At 34.4% G+C, this 22,819-nt stretch overlaps 2 protein-coding genes across 2 annotated transcripts in view; one reads left to right on the top strand and one right to left on the bottom strand.

The window, feature by feature from the left end:
• LOC128213981 (mutS protein homolog 5-like) overlaps positions 1-22,819 on the top strand; it is a 55,175-nt gene that overhangs the window by 7,227 nt on the left and 25,129 nt on the right. Inside the window, exons 3-10 of the mRNA XM_052920131.1 lie at positions 1,705-1,828; positions 7,193-7,273; positions 10,034-10,099; positions 13,072-13,193; positions 13,604-13,713; positions 14,442-14,477; positions 14,980-15,068; positions 18,970-19,015. Of these exons, the coding sequence (XP_052776091.1) occupies positions 1,705-1,828; positions 7,193-7,273; positions 10,034-10,099; positions 13,072-13,193; positions 13,604-13,713; positions 14,442-14,477; positions 14,980-15,068; positions 18,970-19,015 (674 nt within the window). The remainder of the gene's footprint in view (positions 1-1,704; positions 1,829-7,192; positions 7,274-10,033; positions 10,100-13,071; positions 13,194-13,603; positions 13,714-14,441; positions 14,478-14,979; positions 15,069-18,969; positions 19,016-22,819) is intronic.
• On the bottom strand, positions 19,384-21,224 carry LOC128213980 (uncharacterized). Its single transcript, XM_052920130.1, has 2 exons — positions 21,095-21,224; positions 19,384-20,881 (listed from the first exon to the last, which is right to left on the bottom strand). Exon 2 carries the CDS (start codon positions 20,849-20,851, stop codon positions 19,937-19,939), a length of 915 nt encoding a protein of 304 aa, XP_052776090.1. The 5' UTR covers positions 20,852-20,881; positions 21,095-21,224; the 3' UTR covers positions 19,384-19,936.

Below are 22,819 nucleotides of genomic sequence, written 5' to 3'. Positions count from 1 at the left end.
AAACTGCTTCTCAACCAGTACCGGTATCAATAAATTGCTTCTGTAATAATGGCCCGAGGGTTATATGATCTTTGATATGTCTTTTTAGGAGTGGGTGGGTAGGCGTGTGGGTATTGGGGACAGTGGGTAAATGAATCACAAGGAAAACACTGCCAAGCATTCTAGCAATGGGAAATCTTACTGTATCCGATGTACAATAATACTGTGACATTTTTATGACTAGTGACCCCATATCCTTTAGGATTTACCATGCAGAGAAAGAATATATTAATATAATACCATCAAAACTATTGCAAACACTCTTGTTTTGACATTGAAACATTTAAGATACACTCTTACTCCCAAATAAGATTTACCAGTCAATAAAACAAATGTTTTAATATACCAAAAAGGAAGAATAAATGTAAAAAAATGGTTCTTATGAAGGATACCCAGTTTTATTTGAAATAAAGGTGCAGAAAACACAGTATTTCTACCGTATGAGACGATAGTAGACCACAATAAATCTTTAAGCACTCACCAATCATTTAATATTTTGCGTTTTCAGCTATTTAAGTACAGTTACAATTGTGTTATCAGTATATTTTCCATAAATGCAATATTTAGTAAGTAGTTTATCACTCAAAATGTATGTTTGTTATATATGTGTACGTATTGATTTTGAATAAGAGTGTCACTTTAAATTAAAAAATAGAAAATTTCACTTTTGAATTTAGATAAATTAAGAACAAAAAATACAAACTGCTTTATCTTTATCTGTATTTTCGGTAATTGTGTTACATATCACTCGGTAATCAGTAGTAAGAATTGTGCCTCCAAATGATATCTAAATTATATAGGGTCACTTAGGCATCAAAATTTAACATTAAAATCAATGGCATATTTAAACGAAAAGCTTATTGAACATCGGATACATTATTCCAAATAGTATATAATTATGGTTTTCAGATTATTAGAAAATGATACCATTTTTGACTTTCATGACATCTTAAGTACTTGAAAACAAACACATCCCAATTGCTGGTGTCAACGCGGGTTATTCAACCTTACTGATGGGAGGAAATTGATTCTTGTTTGTTAAGTACAAATATCCTGTTTTAGTCAGAATATCTTTACTCAGTGTTCTAATGTTATGGAGCCATCTATATTATTGTTATCATTAAATCTAAAAGCACATGACTTACGATGTACTTTTCTTGCATATTATAAAATTAGAACTGTTCTATTTAATACCGTATACGGTTTGATTACCATTTTAACTTTTAAAATAGCGGTCAAACAAAACTGTTAAGGTCCATGCAAATGGCCATCAAAGTGTTCCCAACGTCATGATTAGTTACCATTATTGGTTTAAGTTTACGAGTACCCTATTAAAGAAAAAATATAGTTAAATGGGACAGGTGACGCATGACACATTATCACATTATTATGGTAAATGCAGGTTACATACCTTTATCTACTTAGTGCTTGAGATTATATTTTGTGTACTGGCCCAGCCACTAATCATAACTACCAATTCACATGATTAAAATCAATAATGACCGGCTGTGAATTTTCCAAAGTAGTTATAAGTGTCCCATTAGACAAAATATAATTTTGACCACTTAATCTGCGTTTTAAAATTTAATGTGCATCTTTCATTGTAATATCATGTATAAAAAAAATCCATTTAACCCAAAATCTGTATATCTTGTTCTGTTTCAGGCGTACATGGGAGTATTGTGGCATGGCGGGAAACTTGGCGTGGCTTACTATGACCTTGACACAACCATCATACATGTGATGTTAGATGCCCAGGAAGATGACTCCTTCAAATTTCTCCTCAGTGGTAGGTCCTTTGTAATGTTTAAAATAATCAACTTTAATGGAACGGCGGAGATATTTGGCTTTTATTTGCCTGTCTGCTTTTCTTAGAAAAATGTCGGGTATTGTGATTAGCCTTTAAAGCATTGTAAAAGGTGTTGTCATTTTAGTGCAAAATGCTTTAACCTTGACAATACGAAAACAAACATTCAAATGGAACATGGTACGCTTGTTGCCATGTTGTCACGACCTTGACACAACCATTATTATAATACACACAAAAGTGTAGGATAACTCGATAAAAATTTAAAATCAAGTCAATCAGGTTTCGCTTCTAAAATTGCTGTCATATTATACTTGGCTACATGTGGTCAGTAATGACCTTGACTGTGTTCAAGTTTGACCTTGACATTATTTTGACATCAGACTCAGTGAGCCATGATTTCATGTAAATTATGTTAATGGACATATTCAGGGCTGAAAATTTACGTTTCTTAAACAAAGTGGAACCATCATCTCGTGAGATCAAGAATTTAATTGAAATATCAAGTGACATTCTCACAAACTAAATTGAAAGTTTTATTCACAAAATCGACATGGCCTTGGCTTAACTGACAACATACAGTTACCTGTTTACTTAAGTGATTTTACCTACATCACTTTGTTTCTTCAGTGGACTTACCCTTCGTCAATGTTGAGAAAATTTTGGCATGAAATGAATTGGAGAAAAAAACACAAAAAAACAACAGTACAGATAGGACACAGGCCATTTTTTTTGTTTAATTCTGGGGTGAAAAAGCATGTCCTATACACAGTATAATATGGTATATGCATTAAAGAAATTATCTTTACTACTCAGAAATTTTCAGTCAAAGAGTCTATTGTTCAATGATAAAATGGCCCATGCATGTGTTTTCATTGGGCTGAAATTTGTTGTGAGGCAGCCCCAAGCAAAGAAATGTTGTGGGGCATCATAATAAGACCTTGTTAAAAATATCACTATTATGACAGGCACATATGCAACTGTTTTGTGAAATACTTTTTCAGGGTGAAATTTTAGAAAGGAGAAGTCTACCAATTGTACATGTAATACTAACCGTATTGTTAAATCATTATTGATGTTATCTTATATCATATATGAAGTCCCCAATCCCCATCATGGAAAAGCATTATTGTATATTTTTGATATATTACTTGTGTAGTTATCATAAATGAATAGTGTTGAAAATGTGCTGCTTAGCTATGTATATCAATGCTTTATGTATTTAGTGCCGTAATGCACCTGTCAATTATAACCATGCCCCCCCCCCCCCCCCCCCCCCCCAGGTCCGGGAATAGCGGGGAATTTGACTTTGGGCCCAGCCAAGCCCTGGTAAGAACCCCGGACTGCTGGTAAAATCCCCGCCAAATGCCCCCGCACCCGAGAGAACCTAGGTAAGGCCCATTCCCCGGTGGTTTTTGTGCAAAGACAAAACCACCGCATTCACCCAGGGCCAACAGGAAGGTAAAGACACGGCCCATTTCCCCGGCTATCCCCAGTATACCCCCGGACCTGGGGGGGAGGGGCGTGGTTACAATTGACTGGTGCATCAATCATCACATTAATGTAAACTTGTTAGAAATAGTTAAAAGAAAATGGCCAAAACTTTTTTCTATCAATTTAAGAAAACTCATGTTTTATCCTTTGTATATTTAATTAATTGAGAGGATCAACACTAAAAATGATTCTTTTGTCTTCGAATTGCCCCTTAAGGAATAAAAAATCACTCTTTTTCCTTTGATCTTGATGCAAATCAATACCAAAACAAAATCAATTGAAAACAATGTTGAGGGTACTTCAAAGCTTTCAACTTTAATGACATTGATTTCTGTTAAAGGGACTCGCTCATATTTAAGGACCAATTTTTTTGTCTTTTTTTCCATGGTTATGCACCTGAAGACACTAATATTATAATTATTTTACTCTTTGATACTGAAATTTGTAGAAAAAAATACAAAAAAAGTATAAAAAAAGCCCCAAACCTGCTGAAAGTCTTGTGGATCAAACCCATGCTGGAACAGTCAAGAAAAAATAGATAACTGACACCAAAACTTCTCACCTACAAGAACTCGTACTAAAGTTGAGGGATAAGTTAACCTTTATAAGCCTTTAGTTGAATCGGGATACTATTTAAGCTATTCAAAATCATGGACTGTAAAAACAATATTTAAGCATATATCACAGTAGTTGAAATTAGCACAAGCCTGCAAGCCTTGCACAGTGAGTGGTAAAATGTCTTGCTCAAATTTTGAATTTTATATAGCAGGGCATGTTTAAAAAATGTATTCCAAGTTATAGTATAAGAATTCAGGCTTGTTCATCTTATAGTCTAATTTTGATGACTGATATCAATATTTGATGACGGGTTCAAGCCGTCAAATATCTTAGTTTTATAACTCCCAATGATTTGCCACTAAATATTTCTTCATAAAAGAGTGCATTTTACAAAACCTGAGCAAGTCCCTTTAATAATGCAAATGGTATTGATGGTAGACTGAAATTTCGCTGCACATAATATTGCAATGTGCTGCATGACTACTTGCAGTTAAATCCAGTGCCAGGGTGCTTTTTTTGTCGGAACATTGGTGTCTGTGCCAGCATTCAGCAATAATGAATAGCTTCCTTGATTTTCTTGGTGAAACAGTGATGGCAAGATGTAAAAACAATTATCTTAATGTATATCAAAATCATCAAGGTAACGATAATGAATGGATTTGTGTTATACTATTTTGTTTGTTATTCTTATTCATCATTGGGCTTTGAATAAACTATGATGAATAATGATTTTTACAATGCAGGTCTTACTATATAATAACAGGGCTTCCATTAAGAATTTGAAACTGGAAGTATGAACTTCCTGTCAGTCACTTTTGGAAGTTTTTCACTGAAATGTGGAAGTTTTAAAGTCTCCATAATACAATATCTTTTTCAACTATTAATATAACAAATATATTTAAAATCAAATAATTTGCACTTGTATTATTATAATTCATTTCACTTAAAAACACTTAAACTGATTGAATTACGACTATAAAAGTAATATTGACAAAAGGTTTTGATATTTTGAACTTCCAAGCTTCCAACTTTGGGAGTTTTCTTCAAAATTATGGAAGTTTTTGTACTTCCAAGGAATCAATTTTGGAAGTTTTAACCCATTTCTAGGGAGTAATATACTTCTAAACTTCCTTTAACGGAAGCCCTGATAATAATATATTTCATAATTTATTGTACATTTTCTGTTGAGGCAAACTTGTGTTTGGTTTGTAAAAAAAAATATATATATTTTTTATTTTTAAATCCAACTGGTACGACTTGAGTATTAAATTCTTAATGATAATCTGAAATAATTAAATTTCTTTTCCATATCTTTTGCAACCTATATACTTGGGTATGTGATTGTCAAAAACTCAGTGATTTTCATAGAAATGTAAGTTTTGTTGTAAGACATGGAATTTGACATGCATAACACATAATAAAGCCAGGAATGTGAGTTATTCCAATAATAAAGGAGATTGCATAGAGCTTATTGCATATCTATTATTTGAGGTATGGCGTTACATAAATACCTGTGGAATAATCTGTCTCAAGCTAAGAACAAAAGATGAAAAAAAGCGTACACATGTGGTCATAAAAGTATGAACCAGCATGTCAGTACATGCACGTAGGCCAGGCCATTCTTCAAAATATGTTTGTTTGCAGTGGCCAGGCCCAAATTTCTAAAACAATTGTAAGCATAATGTGCTGATGTATCTTATTTCATATAGTGGAATTACTTACTTTACCTTGATTTTACAACCCCCCCCCCCCCCCCTAGTGTTTTGTGATACTCATAATGATAACTTTCTTTAAATGTCTAAGAACTCTTCAAAATGAAGATATAACATGATTTATACCGAAACAAAAATTGTGTGCTTAGCTTGATCCTGTTATAAGGGACTTAAAGCTGCACTCTCACAGATTGAGCATTGTGACAACTTATTTTTTTGTCTCGGAATGAGCCAATTTTTGCGGAAATCCATGGAAACCAGTGATATTAGACTGCTGAAAAAATATTAGATCGCAGACTTTTATATGTCAGTTAAAAAAATGTTGTTTTATGCCTTTTTCTTAAACAGTTAGTAACGATTTAACATTAATTTTCTAATTGAAATATGAAAATCTACGAGCAGATTTTATGTCAGCAATCTTATATCATTGGTTTGCAGATATTTAAAATTGACAAAAAAAAAATAAAAAAATAAAAAATTGTAAAAAAGGGTATGACTGTGAGAGTACATCTTTAAGATTGTTCAAGAAATATGGGCCTGACTGACTTACAATGGTAAATTTGAGTGAGCCCGAAGAACTAGACTTAGTATATGTTTTTAAAGTGTAATATACTTAATGTTGTCAACAACATTGTTTTTATCATATGTTCATTTCAATGCCTGGGATGACCATTACCCCATTGAAAATCATTGAGATATTTTAAAACTTAGTATATATTATGTTCACAATGAAATACATCAAGAAGAAGCAATTGCAGTTTCATTACTCTGGCTAAAACCGGAGGTGGCAATATCAATCAGAGCTTGCTTTTTATGTATAACTATATCTGAAGAAAATATTTTCACCATCTGACTGATACTGCCACCTATGACTATTATATTTCTAGGTTAATCCCCTTAGACAAAGAGAAGCTTTGGCACAGCAGCTTTGTTCTGCTGGCGATGGTTTTGAGATACTGTCTCTGTACCTTTAAAGCTGCACTCTCACATATTGGCCAATTTGACCACTTTTTCATATTTTGTCTCAGCATTAGCTGATTTTGGCATCAGTGTTTTGAAATTAGTCATATAGGATAACACACAATAAACAGATCTCAATTGTTTGGAAAGCTGCCGAATCTTCATTTTTCTTAAAGCCTTAGCCGAACGTTTTTAGCCATAAAATATAAATTTTTGAGCTTAAGTTTTAAAAAGTCTATTTGATCTTTTATCAGCAGTCCTGAATCACCGGTTCTTCAGACATTTACACAAAATTTGGCTCATTCCAAGACAAAAAAAATAATAGTCAATCTGTGAGAATGCAGCTTTATACAGGGTCAATTTTGTATGATAAATTTAATTGAAAATTATTTAGCAGATAAAGGGCCATTTTTTTTCAGAACTTTAATAAAGTTTACAACGTTGTTAACATCATTGTCGTTAACTTTTAAATACTTATTGATTGGAAAGTTTCACTTATACACTCATGATTCAATTGTACATGTGTATATACAAACATGTTAGCGCATCATCAAACAGTTCCGGTTTAAAAGTTAACAACAACATCATTAATCAATGTCCTAATCAATTTGCCTTATTTCAGTTATAGAGGAGCTGAGGCCCGGCCAGGTGATAGTAAGCTCCAAACAAGATGAGAGACTCCTCAAAGTGCTCCGTGAACACTGTAAGTACTGTATTGGTTTGTTTTAGCACATCTATAGGCAAGTGGCCACTGATGACATTCCAGTCAATAGCCAACTTAATTACTGATAAGCAGTCCTTATTTGTACGGGCCCGTTTTAGGGTATTGGAAAAGTGCAAATTTATATACCAGTATGACCTTTAAATCAATATTACGCGCAATAAATCTTTTTTATGCGACAATATTTTTTTCAGGTAATTAAATTATCTTATAAATGGTGTCAATGATAAAATATTATTTTTTTTCATTTCATCTGTAAATGCATTTTGAAGATGGACTTTTTCCATTAATATGAAACTTCATTATTTCATTCAATCAGTTGGTGAAAAAATGCTGGGAACGGATCTGAAGAAACATTTAACTTCTAAACTAAGATTGCTAACATTAAGATAAAAAAAAATGTATGAAATAATACCAAGGCAAAACAGTATTTGATAAATTTCATCATGGGTAGATTTACATCAGTAACACTGATAGAGTGATTTAATACCAGCTGCTATTTGTAAGTTGATATTTTATTTATAGGGACTTGCATAAAAATATATATCTGTTGCTACATGCCATACTTCAAAATTTAGTTCAGAACCATTTATTTGGTTATTTTCTTAGCAGATTTCAGTTTATAATCAGTAACTGGAATAGGGATCGAACCTGGACCCAACACCTGATCATGGTTCAGAATCCTTTAGAGGTAGGCTCTTAGAAATGTTTTTGAAATTTAAAAAAAAACCCAATCAACATACTGTATCATGTGCGTATGATCTAATTCATCATTAGATTATAACATTTCCTATTAATGAAATTGCCAATCGGCCTCCAATAAGAACCATGCTAATTAACTGATAATCACTAAGACTTGCAATATTGCAACTTAAAGAGACATGGAGTCATCATTTGCATGCAGAAAACACATTATAATCTAAGTAAGTTCGAACATAAACGTGTAAAATCATAATGACTAAGAAGGGCTCACTCTCCGATCTCAATCATTAAGATTTTACACAATAAAAATTATGTTCTAATGAAAATTACTTATCGTCTACAATGTGGCTGTAAAATAAGGGGGGAAACACAATAAATCATTGCTTAACTTTAAGGCTCATCTCACAATAATTATTCTAACTTGTTTGCGTGCGCAATGACAATATCTCATTAATTTTGCTTGCTAAAATGAACAAGCAGGCTCTGTTGATGGATATTTTTAACTGTCATCTTGCACTGAAAACATGCAATGAAATTAATATGTACAAATTGCTGTGGGTGATTAACATCAGAAGTACAAGGAAAATTGTCTACTTAAATCAAAAAGACAGTTTTATTTACTAACTAGAAAATGAAAAGAATGTGTATTCAAGGTTTACGTTGTTTATTATGTGTAAGATGATGGTACATATTTAAATCCATCTTATTTAACAGCTATCTTGTCATTTATTGCCTTTCGGGATTTTATTCAATTGATAACATTTGTGTACATGTCAATATTTATGAGTAATTGAAATTGAGCTGTCGAAATGTTTTTTATTTTGTGTGTATTTTCCTTAAAATGTAAGAAAAAAGGGAAATTCTTGACAATTTCTTGTCTCCTTAATAAGACGGATGTACTTGACTTACAAAAATGACAAGTATTTTCATCATGCTTTTTTCATCTAAATTCTTAAATAAGGAAAGAAGTTAAAACTATTAAATAGAAGTTAAAATTGCTGACAGTTTTGACGTTATATTTTGACAATTGAACATTACACCTTTCAACACTGCAACCATTTTATTTGCAAATATGTACTTTACATTTGACTCTGATTAATTGACAGTTAATTTGATAACAGTTATGATAACCATTTATACTATGAAATAATTAATGATTATCTTAATATTTGTAGATGGTTAAGAGATAGTAAAGTATATGATGAGGTCATATTGCTTTTGTAGTAAACTATCATCTATTTTGTACTAGTTCTGTGACAAATAAATTATTTTGAAGAATTTTAAGGTTTAAGAAACAAAAAGTCAGTTTAATTTGGGAAAATAACGCTTTAATTTCAAATAATGTAAGTATTTACCAAACAAATCAGATCAAATTAATTTGGAAGGAGATTCCTGAGCCAATTGTCAAAGGCCATTTTCGGTTGTTAGCAAGCAGTTTATTCACATAAAAATAATAGTTTATAAATACCAATTAATTTAAGCATGATTGTGACAAAAGCTAATAGATCATAGAATCTCTCTTGACTCCGTTTCCTGGCAAGAAACAAGTACTGGTGTCCACTTAAGAAGGCCATGAGAAATTACCCCTAGTGGATATGGAACCAACAACCTCTAGGGCCAGAGCTATACACCTATACCAGTAGACCACTCTCACCCTGGTGGGGATTGGACCCACAACCTAGACACCTATAACACTACACCACTCTCACCCCGGCGGGACTCAAACCCACACCCTCTTGGGTGAGAAGCAGATACTTATACAACTAGACCACTCTTGCCCTGGTGGAGATTGAATCACCCTCCCTTGGGTGAGAGGCAGACACCTATACCACTAGACCACTATCCTCTGGCGGGACTCGAACCCACAACCTCTTGGGTGAGAGGCAGACACCTATACATAAGACCACACTTACGCTCTTTAGTATAACATAATAAACATCCCCTATTGTCTTTCAGCTGCTTGTTTTGGGGGGTAGGTATTGCAGAAGGGGTGTCAGGGTGGGCCAGATGGTCAGCTGAACATATTTTTTACCATTTCAGTGGAAGGCTCAGATAGTCCAGAGACTGGTAACTCCAGTCTGCAGTTTCTACCCAGCAATGACTTTTGTAAGTATGGAAAACAATGGCTATAGCCCAGCTGAAGTTTGATAGCTTTTCAGCTTTTGTAAGTTCAAAAACAGTAACCTGTTTATGTTTTCGGAAAGAACTTTTAGATACTGTCAAAGCCTTTGTGTTGTTGGCTTTGTTTAAAAATCTCTAAACTGATTAGGTCAAAAACGCAAAACTTGGTACATAGATTCACTATGATGAAAAGCACATGTGTAGCAAGTCCTGCAACTCTGACTTACAAGTGGAGTAATACCCCTTAGCCACTTTGCTTGAGAACATTAGATGAGCATTTTTAAGTGTCCTTTTACAGTGAACATGTAAAATGTTCATACTCAACGTTCTTCAAATATGTAAATAAAACAAATGAGAAAACAAGTAATAATAAAATATGTATTTAACAAAGACATTTTAAATAATTATAATTTCATAAATTTTGAATTGGTCCTGGTTGTTCCATTCAATACTTGCTTTACACGGGAAATTTGCCTATTTTATTTCATTTTTTTGTTATGCATATGTTACACTTTTATTGTTTCAGGCCTTATTGATTGTTATATATCAATGGCCTAACTTCAAAATGCCGAAGCTCCATATTTTCTGTTTCAAAATTTTTACCTCACTAAAATCATAAAGGCGAGCTGCATCTTACTACCAAGTTAATAGTCCAATGAGAAAATAGTGTTGCATCATGTGATCAAAATGTCAAACAATGATTGGACATATCACAGAGATGCAAAAATGCCAAACCTTCAGAAATTGTACAACTACAAAAATTGTAACTTCGGCATTTTGTAAAAAAAATGTGTGATCAAATTACCAATACAGAAAACGTTGCTACAGAAAACATTGGATTTGCATGTAGCTTCGACATTTAGAAGTAAGGCCATCGACATTTAGAAGAGAGACCATTGATATCCCATTCATGAGCTGCAGGATTCAGTAAGAAAGTCTGTACTTATCATTGCTCATTTTATTGTTAAAATGTTTATCTTTCTCTGTTGGCAATCAGACAGACAGCTATTAATGCCAAAATGCCAGGTTTATGCAGCAGATATTACCCCAGAATCTGTGTCAAGACCAAGTAATGTTAAAATGTGTTTCATCATTATGTTTTGATCACATCTTATTTATTTAATAGTCATTGAAATAAGATTTTTGGGTGAATAGGCCGGAATCTTTAGTGCTTGCCATTTTCAACCTTGTACAAGCCGTGCTATATATTATCAAAAACTTGAGCAAGTCCAGAAAGCAATATACTAGTACAGGGCTTGCGTGCTTGCGCAAATTTTGACCACTGATTTAAAAAAGGGTGCTTTATACTTGAAACTTAAATTCAAACTTTCTTATTTTTCTTTACTTGTTAAAAATGGTTAATAATACAATAATATGTTATGGTCTATAGAGATGATGAATATAATATAATCCTGTTATACTGTACCTAAACTTTCCCTTTTTATTATATGAAAACATACATTATAAAGCTTTGCCTATGAAGAGAAATGTGAATTTCATGTAAAACATGAAAGTAACTGCCTCTCATTTATATTGTAAACACCAGCTGTTTCATGGAGTGTTTCGACCTTGAGGGAGGGAGCGGTTTAAATTGCTTCTAGTTTTATACCCATTTAAGCTACTGAATGGGTAAAGGGAGGTCACTGATGTTTGATATAAAAAAATGTAGAAATAACTCAATGCAGTTAAGTCCCTTGCTAATTTCTAAATAAAATCAGATCATGTGCATTTCTTTTATTATTTACATGAAGTTGTTGGGTATGATGAGAATAAAAATATTTTTTTTTACAATATTTTGAATGTATATAAATTATTGTAAAAACAACAGATGACTGAAGCCAATGAAAACACAAGTTTTTGCAATCCTAGAACTAAGCACAAGCCCACTTGCCTGCATGCCCTCCACCAGTAAAATGTTTTTCGGGCATGCTCAAATTCATGATTTTGTTCAAACTTTTGATGCCCTGCACTAGTGTAACAAATCCAAAAATGGACATAAGCTTTGGAGTTTATGCATTTGTATTTGTGATTTGAATTCAACTTATATTTTTCACTTATAAAAAACATTAGAGTTGAAATATATGAGATTAAGGCTGAATTTAAGTGTTAATTTAGTTGTTTCAGTTGCCAAGAACTGTGTGGATTTCTAACTACTGACTTTAGAAATATTAAAAAATTTCTGTGCCTTATTTTATTTGCGACCATTAACTTAATTGTAACCAACATAGGGCATAATATGTGTGGTGTGATGGTTTGTAGGGGAGTTCAACAGACAATACAAGCCGCAGATCTCGGCAGCTGGAGTTTAGAAATACATTTAAATGGAGAATTCTCCCTAGTGTGATTGTATGCAGGGGTGAGCCACCGATCTCAGCAGCTGAAATGATACAATATTTTTAAATGGAGAGTTCTCTCCTCATGTGTGTAGTTTGACAGAATGAAGGAGAGGTCGGACAGTGCATGCCACTTACGGATCTCAGTCACTTGAATTATGAACATGTATGAAATGAAGTGTTTTCTTCTCATAAGACTTCTCTCCTCATAGTAAATAGAGTTACGACAGTATTGCGTTGAGCCCTCGATATGAGGAGAGAAGTCTCGATTAATTATATATTTCTAAATTCCAGCTGCCGAGATCTGTAAGCGACGTGTATTGTCCGTGGACCTCCACTACATACCGTCTCACTTCACATATGTGGAGAGAAGTCTCCATTAATTATATATTTCTAAATTCCAGCTGCCGAGATCTGTAAGCAACGTGTATTGTCCGTGGACCTCCCCTACATACCGTCTCACTTCACATATGTGGAGAGAAGTCTCCATTAATTATATATTTCTAAATACCAGCTGCCGAGATCTGTAAGCGACGTGTTTTGTCCGTGGACCTCCCCTACATACCGTCTCACTACACATACAAGGAGAGAAATCTCCATTTATTATATATTTCTAAATTCCAGCTGCCGAGATCTGTAAGCGACGTGTTTTGTCCATGGACCTCCCCTACATACCGTCTCACTATACATATGAGGAGAGAACTCTCCGTATATCATCACTGATACCATTTGAAAACTTGTGCATGGTGAGTTTTGAGTTTATAGCCCTTCAGAGATGTGTTGACAGTTTCTGACTTGTTTGGAACTAAATTTCTGGTATCATTACACAGCATCTTTTTTGTATCTGCCATTTCCTCACTGGGTTGACAATATTAATCTATACATGCAAAATAAAAGGCAACTTTCAATACCTGGGAGATGTGCTGCAGACAACACTTTTATTAAAGTAGCACTCAGCAGTTAACACTATTCTGAAATCACTCTAGAATTGAACATTTTAAAGAAGACATCCATCTTTCATGTGAAAATATTCGCACTAAATTATAAAATATGCATATGTACATGTGTATCTCTCAGTTTAGAATTTGTATATTTTAAGTAGCACTCAACAGTGCACAATGGCCAAAATCACCAAAGGTTCTTGATTTTCCTGCAGGTTCGAGCCATGGGAGGTCTGTTGAAGTACCTTGAAAAAATGAGAATCGGCATCGAGCTTGAAGAGATGGGAACCAAATTGCCGGTACTAGATGTAAAGATATTCACACTGTAAGTGTTAGTGTTCATCTCTCGCTCAACAAGTCATCGAGGAATGGGATTGAGCCCAACCAGAGGCCCATTCTCTTGGCCACTCATATAATATACACCAGGCCCCAATTTCTCGAAACATCTTAAGCTTAACAGGCTTAAGTCGCTTATTTCAATTAGCCAAAATACATACTGAAAATGGATTTTGATAAATTAAAAATGGTTTATTCTGATAATCATACAGATTATTCCTACATAATTTCTAAAAATTCTTGAAGAAGTTAATATTACACATTTTATAGAACAACAAAAATAGTTAGATTAGCTTAATCCTGTTATAAGGGACTTAATGAGTTTCGAGAAATTGGGGCTGGTATATTTTAGATGGTCTTAAATTTGTGCCTTTACGGTGTCTTTACAATGTAAATAAATTAGATATGTATGAACTAATTGACATGACGCCAAATCACCCTGATATAAATATTCATAACTTTTTATTCAATGAAGAGATTTTACTTAAAATTAGTCAAATGATAACCCTGGAAAAACAAATGCACATAAACCTGGATTCAGTATATATTTATGTTAACCAAAGTAGGTCATTATCGAGGTTTGTCTTAATTAGATCTAGTGTCATGTCAATTTTGCCATAACTTTGCGTGAATACTTAATGACTATGTTCGAATTAGTTTGTACATTGGTTATTGGTATTTGAAATCTAACTCCTTTTCGATATTTCTCCATTGTAGTGAAAGCCAAATGATCTTGGACGATACAGCATACAGGTATCTTCTGCTCGATTAATTTCTATTACAAGTATAAATTACATTTACCTCTGTTAAAGCAACAATGAAAAAATGACTGTAATAATGAATGCTTAGCTTTCAAGACTTAGTGATTAGTACGTAACCCATTCAGTATAATGCCAAATTAAATTGAAATACTTCTTCAGTGGTCAAAATTAAAACATTCTGCACACCCTGTAGTAAGCAAATCATTGCCAAAATTGAAGAAAATCTGCATTTTGAATAGCAAACATAGGCTTGTTTCAATTTCAAAAGCCGAGTGAATGTGTATGAGCAGGCATGCAACTGATATTTAAAGCCAGGCATTGTAATGGCCGGTTGCTCAACTTTCCCTAACTGAGTTTATAGGATTAAAAAGGATTACCCATTGAGTATAAACCTAGATTGGATAAAAAAACAACTGTGCAACTGGCCATAGGTCTATAATTCTGATGCATTTTTTCATGAATTTTTCTGGAAAATTGCACTTTGATATTTTCAGTGCCCTGCAGATCTTCCAAAGAGAATCCCATCCCTCTGTGTACAAACTGGGAACTAATAATGCTGGCAAAGAGGGACTCAGTCTGTTTGGTAAGTGTCACACTAGTAAGTGTGTGAGTAATCAGGGCCACTAAGATCAATGTAAGATCACATGACTTGGAAATGGAGTTTCTGGTTTGATACCCATACTGGCCGCACACTTTTTAGAGATCATGACATTTGGCTTTCTAGTTTCTCACAATGATATTATGTCTCCCCCTCTCTGGGGGAGACATATTGTTTTTGCCCTGTCCGTCAGTCCGGTAGTCCGTCAGTCCGTACGTCACACTTCGTTTCCGATCGATAACTGGAAAACCGCATGACCTAGGATCACCAAACTTGGTAGGGAGGTTGGTCGTGATGTGTAGAGGATCCCTATTGTTTTTGGGGTCACTAGGTCAAAGGTCAAGGTCGCGGCGACCCCCAATATAAAAAACATTTCTGCTCAAAATCTTGAGAACGGTTTGACCTAGGATCACCAAACTTGGTAGGGAGGTTGGTCGTGATGTGTAGAGGATCCCTATTGTTTTTGGGGTCACTAGGTCAAAGGTCAAGGTCGCGGCGACCCCCAATATAAAAAACATTTCTGCTCAAAATCTTGAGAACGGTTTGACCTAGGTTCACCAAACTTGGTAGGGAGGTTGGTCATGAGGTGTAGAAGATCCCTATTGTTTTTGGGGTCACTAGGTCAAAGGTCAAGGTCGCGGCGACCCCCAATGTAAAAAACATTTCCGCTCAATATCTTGAGAACGGTTTGACCTAGGTTCACCAAACTTGGTAGGGAGGTTGGTCATGAGGTGTAGAAGATCCCTATTGTTTTTGGGGTCACTAGGTCAAAGGTCAAGGTCGCGGCGACCCCCAATGTAAAAAACATTTCCGCTCAATATCTTGAGAATGGTTTGACCTAGGTTCACCAAACTTGGTAGGGAGGTTGATCATGAGGTTTAGAAAACTCCTATATTTTGGGGGGTCACAAGGTCAAAGGTCAACGTCGCTGTGACCTCTAATGTAAAAAAATATTTCCGTGCAATATCAGGAGAATGCTTTGTTCGTTTCCGATCGATAACTGGAAAACCGCATGACCTAGGATCACCAAACTTGGTAGGGAGGTTGGTCGTGAGGTGTAGAGGATCCCTATTGTTTTTGGGATCACTAGGTCAAAGGTCAAGGTCGCGGCGACCCCCAATATAAAAAACATTTCTGCTCAAAATCTTGAGAACGGTTTGACCTAGGTTCACCAAACTTGGTAGGGAGGTTGACGGTGAGGTGTAGAGGATCCCTATTGTTTTTGGGGTCACTAGGTCAAAGGTCAAGGTCGCGGCGACCCCCAATATAAAAAACATTTCTGCTCAAAATCTTGAGAACGGTTTGACCTAGGTTCACCAAACTTGGTAGGGAGGTTGGTCATGAGGTGTAGAGGATCCCTATTGTTTTTGGGGTCACTAGGTCAAAGGTCAAGGTCGCGGCGACCCCCAATGTAATAAAACATTTCCGCTCAATATCTTGAGAATGGTTTGACCTAGGTTCACCAAACTTGGTAGGGAGGAAGTATAAATTTCATGTCCATCATTGATTATTTCTCACCTACGACCACACAATGGGGGAGACATGCCATTTTTCAAAAAAGCAATCTCTACCGTATTATATCATGTATAGGACGCTATCATAGATAGGACGCAGGCAAAAAAATAGTTGAGAAAACGGGTAAAAACCCTTAATATATAAGATAGGACGCAGCAGAAAAATGTCAAAATCGGAGCCGAAAAATTGAGGTTGGTCAAGTATTTATAACATATATATTGAAGTAAAAAACAAACAAAAAATTGTATATGAGGCATATTTTGATAACTGTCTTGTGTATTTCGATAATTATCGTCGTATTTTGGTAATTTAGCGTACACAACAGTGATATATGTCTTGACATTTTGAGAACATTTACGCATATTATAAGACTTCTACAAATGCCGTAATAGTTCCGACTGACAGTCAACCGTTGCAACCGTTGCAATAGTCTCGACATGCCTTCTGAATGACAGTCAACAGTTGCAACCGTTGCAATCGCAACAAAACTGATGATTGTTTTGATAAGGCTTGTCGCTGTGCGGATTAAAGCATGTCGGCATAATTAAGTGTCGGTAATTAGCCTTGCCAGCGGAAGGCACATCGGGTAAAGTGCGAACAAACAACCATAAGGTATTACCATCACAATAGTTTGTTCTATTGATGTTTTTCTAATGACAGACAGCGGGTGTTTTTCACACCTTCGCACATTTGAAAAGATTTGATAGGGACAATAATGCTACTTTGCGTTATGCACATTCCTTAATCAATTTTTTAAAACAGTTACATACAAAATGTTTTGTAAAATATCGAAACATTAAAATCATAAACAACGATTAATTGATATTTACCTCCTTTCCCGATTTCCGTTACCGCTATAACTCAATCCAGTTAAAGTGCTGACTCACATCGAGATTTTGTGAGTAGCGTCCCTTTTATAAAAAAGTAAACACTCGTGTTTTTTTCAATTTATTTCTCAATAAATCATTTTAAAGTAAACATTCAATATATTTCTGCGTGTGTTCACTTGCGTGATTTTACCTATGTCAGTTGTTCTTTTCGGTGACGCAGTACAGATACTTACTATTACCGCGTTCTTCCCCGGTCCGATATTTTCGACCTGAAATGGACTTGGAAAAAAACAGATGAAATTCTAATAGCATAGAAAGGACGCAGGCAATTTTTAAGACGCGAATTGGGGGTAAAAAAGTGTGTCCTATGCATGATATAATCACAAGCCCTGTACAGGCGAGCCACTAATTGTAACCGTTTTCTGTTATGGGTATTATAGTTGATACACACAATGATATATCAATGGCCCCACATCAAAATGCCGAAACTGCATTTTTTTCAGTTTCAGAATTTTTATGCCCCCACAAAGTGGCGGCATATAGGGTTGCCCTTGTCCGTACGTACGTCTGTCTGTCTGTACGTACGTACGTCCCGAAGATTGTTTCCGATCTAATTCTTGAAAACCGTTTGTCCAATCCTCACCAAACTTTAAACAAATGTTTGTGACCATAATATCTTGATCAAGTTCGATAGTCATGGAAATCGCTTTAGTCATTTAGGAGTTACGGCCCTTTTTTGCCAAAAATACTTCAAAAATATATGTTTCCAATCTAATTCTTGAAAAGTATGTGTCCAATCCTCACCAAACTTTACATACATGATTGTGACCATAATATCTTGATCAAGTTCGATAGCCATGGAAATCGCTTTTGTCATTTAGGAGTTACGGCCCTTTATTTGCAAAAAAAGACTTGAAAAATACGTCCCGAAGATTGTTTCCGATCTAATTATTGAAAACTGTTTGTCCAATCCTCACCAAACTTTTAACACATGTTTGTGACCATAATATCTTGATCAAGTTCGATAGCCATGGAAATCGCTTTAATCATTTAGGAGTTAGGGCCCTTTATTTCCCAACAATACTTAAAAAATATCTTATCCGATCTAATTTTTGAAAAGGATGAATGGCGCCATATAACCTATACAGTCTTGCGATGCCGTAAAACCCAACTCAACTCAACTTATCCTATATGTGCAGATTATCCTGAATAATCATTATGGCTTATTTTCTGGGACAAAAAATCGAAGTGGGGGCATCCGTGTCCTATGGACACATTTCTAGTTACTTCAGAAATTGTAGCTACAAAAATTATAACTTCAGCATTTTGTAAATAATAATGTATGATCTAATTATCAAGATTTAATACTAAAAATGTTGGTATCGAAAACATTTTCGGATTTTGTAGCTTTGACATTTGGAAGTGAGGCCATCAATATGTAAATTTCTGTTTCAGTTTGTATAATAACAATTTCCACATGCTCCGTTAGGTTGACATGTGCTTATGTCAACTTATTTAATAAGTTTGCTCTTTAAACAAAGGCATCATGAACAGAACCAAGTCCCAGATTGGAAGTAGGATGCTAAGGCAAGCTATTAGATTTGTTCTGTTTTTTATGTTAGTGTCTGTCATGTTTGTTTATACTTCCTTGTTAATACCAAATCTTTTATAGCCCATGACATTTTGCATGTTGTTCACAAAGGAGGAAGTTAAGAGTTTAGTAAGGTTGTTGGTAGGAAAATACTAATAGAAATCAAATTCCTTGTGGTTATGTTGAGTTTGCATGTGTTTTGTTGAACTTTGTTGTCTTGTTTACAATGTTTAAACATCGTGAACTTGTTACCTTTCTTCCTGGAGCTGAATATCAACTGTACAGACAGAACCCACATCTGGCCAATGTTGGCAAATATGTACAAATCTTGACTTAAAATTGGAATTTAAAATGTATGCAAACAGAATTTTGAATTCTTTAATGACAACTAAGACAAACATGTATTCATTTTAACAAAAAATTTCCAAAGATAAAATAATAACATCGTTCTATAGAAAAAAGATCTGTGAAATATGAAGCTATAAATCTTTAAAAACGTTATCTAATCACGCGGTCTAATATAAGAAGTGTATGTGTAATAATAGTCAAGGTATTGTGATTGCCATGGTGTAGTTGTCAGCATTTTCGTCTGCTTTGTTGTCAGCATTGTCGTCTGCTTTGTTGTGAAAATTTTGAATCACTGTAACAAGAATACTTTCCAAGATGTCCAAATCAAACTTGGTACACATGTTTCCAGAGACAATACTCACACCAACTTTGATAATTGTTGAGTTATACTCTTTTTAAGACTTTAAAGTTGAGAAGAGCATTATGGCGTTTGCTTTGCTACACTGTTGAATCATACTTTATTAATATTTATAGTGAAAATAACTGATAGAAATTACTGTTTGATATATTGTATACTTTAACGCACTGCGGCACAGGCAGTATTAATGAAACAAAGCCTATTTAACAGTTCAATGGTCATGTATAGAATTTTTTACCCTGTACAAGTCAATCTTGTTTTCATTTCTCGGAAGAGCTAGCGTATGTGTTCCTTGAAAATATGTAAGGGCATTTGAGTATTTCACATGCTTAGTTCCATTTAGAAGTATTTTCACACACTGTCTATCAGCAAGTATCCATCTTATGGAACCCTGTTTCCCCAAAACATAGATGTTGCTATTTTTATCACAAGTGATTCCTTTTGGGTCCTCCATATGTTGGTTGAAGGTGATTTCCCCTGTTTCTATATTTAGACATTTGACTCCATTGTCCTCAGCCTCAGATATGATGATTTCTTTATTATCATGAGTCAGACAAATGTACCTTGCATCGTGGATTAAAGGCGATCCTTCTGCATTGTTTGCAAAACGTCTTTTGACTGTACCATTGGTAGACAAAATATGAATCTGCCAAGAAGATTCTGTGGTTTCAGAATTTGTTAGTGTAGAGTACCTTACACTAGCAATGAGATCATTTTGATATCCGACAATACCACGACACTCAGCTTCAGTCTTAAATGTGGATTTCTTTCTAAGTTTTCTCTTCACAAACACAAACGGAAAGGTCACACTAAGCTTTTGCACACTTCGATGTTTCGGTAACGTCACAAACAGTTGACTTCCAATGGAGCATACATCGTAAGGCCTGAATTCCAAATCCACAAATGAGCAACATTTTAGGTCCTGATCGTACAGTTTAACCCTGTGGTTGTTAGCATCAACAATGACTAGAAACCCATTGTCCATGTAACTGCAACCCGAGACCTTGCTCCTCCTCTGGTTCATAATTGGTAGTTTGGAACTGCAGAAAAGCGTTCTACACAGTTTCTGGCCCTCCGGTAGTGCTGCAGGATCACCAGGACAACAACAGGATTGGTAGCATCCCATTGCACTGTCATTATGCTCTGTGGTTTAAATCTGAAGTTTATTTTAAATGGTTGTGTCAAATATCCATGGAGCTAAAATATTCCTGGATTTTCCTGGATTTGTTTTGCTTTAGTTCTCACAAGTTCATTGCTATCAGAATGATTAACTAAAGTCTTCTCTTATGTATTTTTCAACTCTGTCAAAATCTCACATTCAGTGTTTAGCAAGAGAATATTTTTAAAGTTTTTTGTACCCAAAATGAACCTGTAGTTGAAATTTTAAAGCCCATTGCATTATTCATAAATCATTTTGTGCAACTGAGATCCAAAAAAGGTGTATTTAAACCTTTGTTTAAATTATTTGTAAATATTTCTCCTTTTGTTCTATAGAAGAATATTTGATTCATTGATAAATGATTTTGATTGAGTTATAGGCATTGGTTTAACCAACCTTTAGTCATCTTTGTGTTAAATATGATACTGGATTATTTTTATGAAATATTTGACAGTATTTTGACTCTGACTTAACTTAGTGGCTTATAGATTTCAAAGATGTTTCAATGTAATTTATCCAAAGCATGAGTTCTTATTATGTACTCTTCTGATCTTAAACAAAGATAAGATTGTTAACTTTTTTGATTGTGTTAAGTTTAGTTTGTCTTAAATGAATGCTAGTTATGGCATTATTTTAGAACAGATTAGAGGCGCATATAAATATTAAACAGAAAAGATACATACGGTATGTTCACTGCTTAAACCAAAAAATCACAATCGCAGAATAAATTGAAATATATTTTTTTTAAGTATAAGATGTTGCTTGAAATTGTCTTTTTTGTAATGTATCAATATTTTTGACCCAAGGTAAGAAGTCTTGATTTGGAAAAAAATGCATGGACACTGCGATTGGAATAAATTTAACTATAACAATATGTCCAAAAAGGACTAGATGTCTGCTAAATATTGAAATTTGGTCCAATTCTTTGAGGTGAAACACAAAAGCTAAGGATCCCGTAAAAACTTCATCAGCATTCAACAGCAGAAAAGAATGTTTATTGTTAAATTGAACATGAACATTTCATTTGTTATTAACAATATACATCGGCAGTCAGAAGTTAAAGCTATCCTTGTTTCCAGACCTGGCCCCAATTTCTGTAACCACCTTAAGCAGCTTATTGCATTCTGCCCAACTTCTTGCTTAAAGATGCACTCTTCCTCCCATTAATAAGATCTGCGGCAATTAACACAATTGTTTTGATGTACCAAAAAGGATGAATGAATATAAAAAACAATGGTTCTTATGAAGGATTCTGTGTTTAATTTGAAAGAAAGGAGCAGAAAACACAGTATTTCTTCCTTATGAGACAATAGTAGATCACTGTAAATCCTTTTAGCACTCACCAGTAATTTAATATTTGTGTGTTAAATACAATATTGTTATCAATAATTAATAGTTTCCATAAATGCATTACTTAGTAATTATTTTAAGGTTCATCATTCAAAATTTATGTTTGTTATACATGAGTATGTATTGGTTTTTAATACGAGTGTCACTTTAATTGTAATTTGACTGAATAAAAAATCGCTTATCTTGATACAAATATAAATTATAAGTCCAAAAACTGTTATGAATGTAAATATTGCACAATTTTATCAAATAAAATATAGTGAGATTAACTTAATCCTGATATATTAGAGGCTTAAGATGTTTTGAGAAGTTGGGGCCTGCATGACCTGTCTGTAAATTTGACATAAACTGGATGAGGAATATGAGTGGCAAATGGTGAAGTCTTGGAACATGCTGCATTTGAAGGAAAGTTATGAATAAGTGAAGAAAAATTAGGCTTTCTATATAAATTTCTTTGTTTTCCACATTTCTAATAAAATGCAAAGCCAGCTTTGCAATTAGTGGAGTATGATGATTGAATTGTATTGTAATCTGCCAAGTATTGAATTTGGGCTGATAAGCAGTCCTTATCTGTATAGGTACTTT

Source organism: Mya arenaria, chromosome 13 (assembly GCF_026914265.1).
Source record: "Mya arenaria isolate MELC-2E11 chromosome 13, ASM2691426v1".
NCBI lineage: Eukaryota > Metazoa > Mollusca > Bivalvia > Myida > Myidae > Mya > Mya arenaria.
The sequence above is the reverse complement of the archived record's forward strand: the minus strand, read 5'-3'. Positions and strand labels throughout refer to the sequence as shown.

Bases quoted from the DNA above. Each gene is read 5' to 3' on its own strand.
- LOC128213980 (XM_052920130.1), bottom strand. From the start codon at position 20,851: ATGGGATGCTACCAATCCTGTTGTTGTCCTGGTGATCCTGCAGCACTA.